The following is a 9,066-nucleotide window of genomic DNA, read 5'->3' as shown; positions in this document are numbered from 1 at the left end:
CTTCAACCTCCGGATTCTCTTTAAATCTCCGTGTCTGTCAAAGTAGTCTTTCGACCTCGCTCCACCATAGCAATCTGCTCAATCAAACCACGTCAAGCAAAGCAACTACGAGGAAACATTAAAAAAAAAAACAATAACCTTCCGAGGCATTTTCCCAAGGAGTTCCATCATAAGAGCAAGGTGATCCTCGTCTTCTCCATAACCATTCCCTTCTTTAGGAGCAAACAGCATATCCCCCGTGACAAGCTCGAAAGCAGTACAACCAAAAGACCACATATCAACAGAGAAGGAGTACCCTGACTTCAGTATCACTTCAGGAGCTCTGTACTGTCTCGTCTGTATCTCTTCAGCAAACTGTTTATCAGCCCAACAAGCGTTACCAAAGTCAACAACTTTGCATCTCATATCAATCCCATCGAGACTCCTCTCCGTCTTCGACGATGCTTCTCCACCAACCATCGAAACTCTCCTCTCCGATATCTTAGCAACCGCTCTCTTAGCTCTCCTCTTCAACTTCTTCTCAATCAGATTCATAGTGGAACTACCACCACCACCGTTTGCGTTTCCCTCAGGCTTCTCTAGTAATGGAGTTAACCCGGATCTAACCGGATCCTTGGCAGGGTCAATGGTGGAACAGAGGAGAATATTCTCAGGTTTCAAGTCGGAATGTATCATACCGAGCTCGCGGTGCAAGTAATCCAAACCAGTGAGCACACATCTGCAAATCTCCCTGACTTTATCCATCTTCAGACCTTTGTAACGTTGTATCTGATCAAACGGAGCAAGCTGTCGCCGAGAAACTCGAGCACCATGCACAGATGCTGCCCGTTGGGACCAGCGTGCTTGAAATGGTCGATGAGACGGACGACGCATTTGGTGTTTTGGAGGTCTCCGTCAGCAGCAGCGGAAAGGAACTCGATTTCGTGAAGTGCGGCTTGAGCGAACTGCTGTGCGCTCTTCTGAATCTTCAACGCAACATAGTCTGCCCCAAAAGAAAAACAGAGCAACACATCAAAAACAGAGCAACACATCAATACATACAAAGCAAAAACATTCTTTAGGATTATAGAACAGTGCTAAATTGAGGGATCGATCTGCAATTTCAAAAACCAGAATCTACAGATGCGTATAAAGGTAGGATGTTGTACTAGAAGAATCTACGAGATGCGTATGTATAAAAGGTCGAGCCTTTTGATCTAAATCTACTAAAGGATTGAGATTTGAAGAGGAAGGGGGAAGAAGCGTACAGAGGATTGAGTATCGAAGGCAAGCCAGACGGTGGAGAATTGACCCCAGCCAAGCTTTCGCTGAGCGATGTAACGACCACCGGAGAAAGGATCGCCGATCCTGACGGCGTGATAACCACCTTTGCGGTAAGAATCGAAACCTTCTTCTTCTCCTTCTGATCCAGACGAGGATGAACACGACATGTTCTGTTCTCTCTCTAGAACGTTGTCTGAAAATTCGACAGCGACCGATCGTCAAAAAAAACTGGATCTTTGGGGAAAGAGCTTTCCTTTGTTAGAAGAAAGAGAGAAAGAGACAAAAGAGAGAGAGGAAATGGGAGTGAGATTGCGTGTGTCCCTGAGACAGACCCCTCTTCTCCTCTTTTTGCTCTTTTCTTTGCTTCAGATTTTTCCCGATTTAAACTTTTTGTGTAATTCTCTCTTTTGCCCTTTCATGTGGAGTAGTTTATTTTTTTGCTCCTGTTGGTCAGGTGTCTGTCTTTTTTTTCCGTCCTGGAAGGGAGGGCCAACGACCGGTTTGGCTCCCCATATTTTGACAACTACCAGTCACATTTGATCGAGCCAGTTTGTAGTCATAATTTTTGGGACTGCTCTAAACATAGTACAAATACAAAGTTGTTCTCCCGTGAGATAACAAAATGAAGTCGTTTTTTTCTCCAAACATTACAAATGCAGAGTTGTTTTGAGGCATATTGCAGCACGAGATTTAACAAAGCAGGTGAAACGTTCCCGTTTCCTGCGTACAGAGAGAGACGGATTTAGCCTGTGCTGACCTAGCACCGGACCCACTGGTGTTGGTCGTGCTTCTCCAGCTGGAACCAGTCAGGATCATCTCCTTCGCAGCTGCTGACATTGTTGGGATCGTGAAGAGCTTTCTTCTTCTTCCACGGCTCGACTCTTAGAGGGCTTTAAAAATCTGTACAAGTTGGGCCTTAGTTTTTTATTTGGGCCTCAATTTGAGCTCGCTAGTGTCTTTGCTAAAACTTCGGTAGTCAAGACCATAGCCCAATAAAATGTAGAAAGAAGTTTCATAATCCATCAAAAATCGGGAAAACAAGATTAATGACATGACCTTTGGATTATTCAATTAACTACCTGTGACGTCGTGTCTGATTATTCAATTAAGTACCTGTGACGTCGTGTCTATATATATCTTACATTAATGTTTCATGACTCAAAAGTCAACACAACTTTGCAGACCGAGAAAACGACATGAATCTTGCGTTATGGCACGAATATGCAAATACTATACGTAACATGCATGAGGCACGACTTATATATATACACACACATAAACCTCTGAATAGGCGTTATCCAAAACTATAAATAATTGATGCTCCTATCTCCAGTATAATTGATGCTTTGCCATTATTGGCGTTTCCCCCTTCTTACACGTTGTAAATATATTAATGCTTCCAGTCTCCATTATTGCTGGGTTTTATCCTGGTATAGTGGTATCGGTGTGCTTATTTTATTTTATTTTGGTTATATTAACTCGGTTTGCCTTTTACACTTTTGTGGTTCCATAAAGACGTTAAGACTCCCATCACACGTAAAGATTATTCCATGCCGAGTGTACTTTCAATTTCAAGCTTGCTAAGTTCCATCCATTTTCCTTTTATATAGCCCAAGACCTGGTGAATCTTAAGATATTTCGGCTTGCATGATTTTGGTCTAAAGTTTTTTTATCGAAGCAGAACATTTTTTTGGATATCTGGTTTAATTTGACAAAACTGTTGTTTAGTTTAACGTAAAACTACTTTTATTATCTTTTACTAGTATTATTACTAATACCAACACAAGAAAAAATGTGACCATGTTTCTAATCAGTAAGAACATCTCCAATCATATTCTATTTTTACACTAAAATAGAGTTTAGAGTAAAAAATATTTTAATGGTATTCTAATTCCCACTCTATAATAGAGTGAAAAATATGTTTACTCCAAATATAGAATAAGTTGTTTTTTCTTTGTTCATCACTCTATTTTTTACTCTAAAATAGAGTACCATTGGAGCAAACTACATCTTTATTATAGAGTCACTCTATTTTAGAGTAAAAAATAAAGTGAACCTTTAGAGATGCTCTAAGACCATATTCTAGAAACATCAAAACCTCTTCTAAACAGTGGACGGTCTCACCAGCCGTTAATTTTATAATGTAAATTTTACTATCTTTAAGGAATAAGGACACTTGGATCCATCACGAAAATCCTGAAAGATACTCCCTCTGTTTCATAATACTTGATGTTTTACCTTCTTGCACAAAGATGAAGAAAACTAGATTTTTCTAAAAAAAATATTTTTAAAATATTACTTTAGAATCAATTAATCAATAATAAAAAAGACAGTGAAATCTAATTGTTTGAACAGTTTCCAATAAAGTTAAAGTTAACCTTAAAATCTCAAAACTTCATCTAATTTGAAACAAAATTATCCTTCTAAAACATCAACTATATTGAAACGGAGGGAGTATTAGTTATCATTATCAAAAATCCCACCTACATCTAGACAAAATCCAAGATATATACTACATATCTAAACTAAAAGTATTGTAATAGTTATCACTGTTTCTTTTTTTCTAAGCTTAGCTAAACCAAAATAGCTATCTCCAAGAGTCGAGCGCGACTAAAGGAACTATATAAATAATATGTTTTTTTGTAAAAAATATAAATAATATGTTAACCCTCCCAATTCTCATAGCTAATAAACTCAACAATATTGGAGGCAAGTATTTGAAGAAAACTAGGTAATGCTGCAAGAACTTCGAAAATCCATTCAGTTCACTGAATGCAACTTTCGAACCAGCTGTCAACAATTCCATTCTGTCTCACACCTCAACCATATGCTTTTTTTTGTAGGGATTCTCCTCGATGCTAAAGAAAAGAAGTCAATTGAAAATAGAGAAGAAAAAAGTGGAGAATAAATAATTAAAAGAGTCTAGTCGAAGTAGGTTTAGGTAAGAAAGTAATTTTTACTTATACCTTTTTAATAATGGATCGTCAGACTAGACCAGACCTATAAAGAGTGCCCACACCTACCCATCTTTTCTCTGCTTGGTTTCTTAATAACATACGGCAATTTGATTCTTAGTTAAGAGAATGGTCTGGTATACAATTAGGATAGTTCCAAAATCTATTTACATCTAAATTGGTTTTAAGAAATAATAATAATTAGATTACTTTAGATAACAAAAGACTTGACGCATGTTTCCAAGATCTTTATGCTAAAGATATTTTAGATTTTGGCCATTTCGTAGTTTAAATTTTTTTAAATCACTAATTTATTTATCGTTTTAACAACTATTTTATCTATATAAAATATAATATTACAAATAAAATAAAAAATACAATCAACTAAAATTTTAAAATGAAGAAAATATAATACAATTGATAACTATTAATTTATTTATTTATTGTTCTATAGGAGTGATGTACCTTTTGATAACCATTAATTTACTATTTGGTTGATTTTAATAATTTCTTATTAATCTAGTAACGTTGTCAATCAACATTTCCGGATTAAAAACATCAAAAGTTTCAAAATCAAAATAACTAATGTACTAAATAATTGCAATCTCCTGTATTTAGTAAAAGAAAAATCAATGAAGATTTTAAATCATCAAAGCTAAGATAAAACAACTCAATCTTTTACTCTAATTAGAGATGTAAGTATGCTCAGCTTTATGTAATACTTCAATCTCATTTGTTTATGATTTTCGTAAAGTTGTAAAACTACGTTTTCCTATTAATACAAACTTCTCTGCCGATATGACATGATTTAATAATTATTTATTTAATTATTTGCATTTGGGCATATATAAGTACAGATGTCTATGTGTGTGTTTTCTATTACCAGTTTCATATTCTCTTGAAACAACATAAGAAAAACAACAAAAGCAAATACAACATGACTCGCTCCTCTAGATTCCTTGGAACCGCGGCGGCGACGCCACCACCGCCAGAAGAAATCCTCGCCGCGGAAACGGACTTGGTTGTGATCCTCTCAGCTCTTCTCTGCGCTCTTATATGCGTAGCCGGCTTAGCCGCCGTAGCTCGCTGCGCCTGTCTCCGCCGCCTCGCCGGCGTTAATTCCTCCGCCGTAGGAGTGTCTCCACCGCCGAACAAAGGCCTCAAGAAAAAAGCGCTACAGTCCCTCCCTAAATCCACCTTCGCCGCTGCAGACACTCCGAGCTCCTCCGCCGGAGATGGAGACTCGCCCGCCGAGTGCGCCATATGCTTGACGGAGTTTACCGACGGAGAAGAGATCAGGATTCTACCGCTTTGCAACCACGCCTTCCACTTGGCGTGCATAGATAAATGGCTGACTTCTCGGTCGTCGTGTCCTTCTTGCCGTCGGATCTTGGTACCGATGAAGTGTGATCGGTGTGGTCACCATGCTTCCACGGCGGAGAGTCAGATTAAAGATCAGCCTCCTCCTCATCAGCATCCTTCACAGTTCACTTCCGCCGTTGTTCCCGCTTTTCTTCCTTAAAACAACTTTTTCCTTTCTTTATTTTATAATTTGGCAAAAAATTATCGGCATGATTAAGGGAAAGTAAGATATTAATTAACTAGGAATTAGTGATATTTTTAGCTATTTCTGTTTTTATCATCTCTGTAAGACTGGTTACCGTAACACTGTCCTGAATCTGAATCAGTCAGATGGAGTTTCTAAGTTCGAGATGTTAATTTTTTTTCACAGAAATTCACAATTCGAATAAAACGTACTAACATTTAAAAATAATTTAATTGATTGGGCAATTTGAGCACGGAGAAGAGAGTCGGTCATGTGAGCCCTCTTTGTGAGCAAAACACCCAATAAGGAATGAAGACTACCGGTGTTCAAAAAAGAAAAAGAAAAAGAAAAATGAAGACCACAATTTTAGAAAAGTATTTGCAACTGGAAAGTGTTTGCATTTCCTTAATTTCCTTGGAATGTTTTGCAAAATATATAGGAGTTTGTTTATCTCTTTCCAACAGATAACATTAACTAAATATCTGTTAAAAGTTAACCTTGGCAGTATAAGTAAATACTACTCCGTCCGTTTTTTTAATAATCAATGTTTTAAATTTCCTTTTCTCGAAATTATAATGACTCAAAATATACGATATTTTTCAATATTAAATACAAAATTTATTAATTTTTATTTATATATTTATATATATAATTTTTATTTTTTCATTTTTTATTTTATTATTAGTTGAATAGTAACTATATGAATAATTAAAGATATATTTATTTCAAATATCTCTATTGAAAAAATGGAAAGAGTATAGCAGGATGATAACTGGCAAAATTGGGAAATTGTGAGTCCAGTTTAGTGTAGGTTTTGGCGAAAATCTAGCATCTAGACAATGTAGTGATTGCATGATAGAACTATGAAGATATTTATATGCAAATTAAATAAATATATTAGGATAATATAGACTCGTCTCCTTTACCCGCAATTAAGGATGACTCTCTCTCATTCGATTCAAATGAGCAGAGAAATTTAAAAGTTCGGTGACCAAAAGTATCCGAAATTACAGACTTACGGTATTTGATAGACAAATTAAAAACACAGACCAGTTTAGTTTTAGTTGTGAAATACTAGTTCATCGATCGTACTTCTTTTTCTCAGTTATGTACTCTCAGACCCTGCTAGGAAGTACTCCTATCATTTTTGGTCTTTTTAAAAAAGTTGGGAATAAAAACTAAAGTGATGAAAAGGTGGAGAAAGGGGAATATTTGAAGTGAAACGATAAACGTAACACTCAACTTATAAACACTAGAAACGCATGACAAGCCCAAATATTATCCACCTTTCAGTTTCACTTAATGGAATCTTATGCCTTATCTCTCCCTTTCTGCTCGAAATGTTTATTATACTAACACCCAAGAGGCAAAAAAGTGAAGATAATATTCGGCAAAAACTTTTTCATCATTTAACTTTTCTTTTTAATTTTGTTGTCTTTCTACAAATAGCTCAAGGGTATCCAACTTTTCTTTATCTTTTTCGTATTTTCTTGTCTAATACCGAAACGTATTCACATTCTTTGATTAACATCCTCAATGACCTTAGACGACTCCGTTTATTAATCTCAGCCTGAAGCCTTATCTTAAAAAAAAAAAAAACTTGATGCCTTATCTTGGTAACAGTTTAATTCATTACAAGTCTTATAAGTCATTGCGCGCTTGGATTCAAAATTTCCACAACAATTGTTTATGAGCATTAATGAAAAATAGATAGATAACACAAGTTTTTTGTTTGATTTTGTTTAGCTTAAAACTCAAGTATAATCCCTCGCACTCTTTCGTAAAGTGAAATTTTGCTTTCACGAATATTTTCTTCTTAGATGGAGATGATTTCACGAATATATAAATCTAATCAGCTAATAAGTCAAGAAGAATATAAGAAAGTTTAGATAGAGAGGTTGGTCCGAGGTTTTAAAGAATATTATTATTTCTTATAGAGTAAATAAGTTAATTTTTTTTTAAAGTGAGGTGTAACATATATCATCTTAGATACTTTCCTCCTAACAATCTTTTGCTCTCATAGTAAAAAGGTGACATATGTCAAAGATTCACTTCATCATCTCTCAAGTGACTGATCTTCCCTAACCTTTTTACCTACTTATTTTCAGTGTTCACATTATACATGTCCCTTTTAATTTACTGTTCATATTCACTTTTCAGTACCAGTCTTATCATGGCAAAATCCTATTCCCTTATCATACTATTTGAATTCAAATTAACTTTTGGTAAAGAGTAATCTTCATATTTAGAAAGGGGGTGGGGGTACGTTAAAGAGTGCAAAGCGAATAAAAAATGACTGTCATCTCTAAATCAAGATTAGTTATGCTGAAGTATGACTGTTAATTTGCAACGTTTTAGTGGTACGTCGAATCTATGAAGACACATTTAAATGGTTCAGGCCATAGTTCCGTATATCGCGTGTGTTACTTTTCTTTGTTATAGAATCTCCAATTTTTTACTCGAAGCAACCCACAATTATGATCCGAATCAGGGGTTAGACTGAAATAAAAAAGAGGTAGGGCCAAGTGGCGGAAAGAAACACCAGTATCCAAAAAAACAATAGAATAATAAGAAAGACATGCTTCAATAATATAAGCCCATTTCCAGCTCGATAAGTTTTGTATGGGCCGGATGTTCTTATCACGCTAAAAAATGCATCCAAAGAACGGAGAGAGAGATGATTTCAACGATGAACAAAGCTTTGCTTCATTCACATGTATGGATAATAACCCATATATGATAACACAAATAAGAGAAAGGAAGACCATGCCTCGTGAAGATTACAAACCGACAAACTAACCACGTTCGTAGAAGTTGCATTAAATACAAAATGGGCCTATTATTAATTAACCAATTTTGCTCTCTAGACACAAAACCATGTTCATAGCAAAACTCACGATGTCATGTCTCTCCACTTAACATCAAAAACTAACACATCACATCTCTATCCACACACATATAATTGCATTTCTTTACGTGTGAGCGTCTTCTTTTTAAGTTTCAAACTAAATTAAAGAAAAAAGTGGCAAGAGCTAGAAAAAACCTCAATCTACAAGCGTCAGAAAATACCTCATACCCCAATCTTTTGGTTATTTATTTCTTTGCATCGCCGTGTGAAAGATAGATATATACCTGGATTGGTCAGTCACTTGTGTGCTGTCAACAGCATTAACAGAATTACTTGAAAAAGGAGTGAAAAACAAATCAGGTGTTTTGCTGTTGCTTCTTGTTCTTTCAAGTGGTAATGCCACAATGGATTACGATCCAAGAAACCAAGGAGAGAGATATTGTGGTTGCTAGTGA

At 35.8% G+C, this 9,066-nt stretch overlaps 1 protein-coding gene and 1 pseudogene across 1 annotated transcript; one reads left to right on the top strand and one right to left on the bottom strand.

The window, feature by feature from the left end:
* Window positions 1–3: 3 nt before the first annotated feature.
* Window positions 4–1,597, bottom strand: LOC130505233 (uncharacterized; annotated as a pseudogene).
* A 3,475-nt stretch (window positions 1,598–5,072) lies between these two features.
* On the top strand, window positions 5,073–5,991 carry LOC130505234 (probable E3 ubiquitin-protein ligase ATL45). The gene has a single exon (XM_056999838.1). The coding sequence runs from the start codon at window positions 5,155–5,157 to the stop codon at window positions 5,737–5,739; it is 585 nt and encodes a 194-aa protein (XP_056855818.1). The 5' UTR covers window positions 5,073–5,154; the 3' UTR covers window positions 5,740–5,991.
* The last annotated feature ends 3,075 nt before the right edge of the window (window positions 5,992–9,066 follow it).

The sequence above is a fragment of the Raphanus sativus genome, unplaced genomic scaffold, assembly GCF_000801105.2.
Source record: "Raphanus sativus cultivar WK10039 unplaced genomic scaffold, ASM80110v3 Scaffold2112, whole genome shotgun sequence".
In the NCBI taxonomy this organism is placed as follows: domain Eukaryota; kingdom Viridiplantae; phylum Streptophyta; class Magnoliopsida; order Brassicales; family Brassicaceae; genus Raphanus; species Raphanus sativus.
Note: the sequence above shows the minus strand (reverse complement) of the source record. Positions and strands in the feature narration are given on the sequence as shown.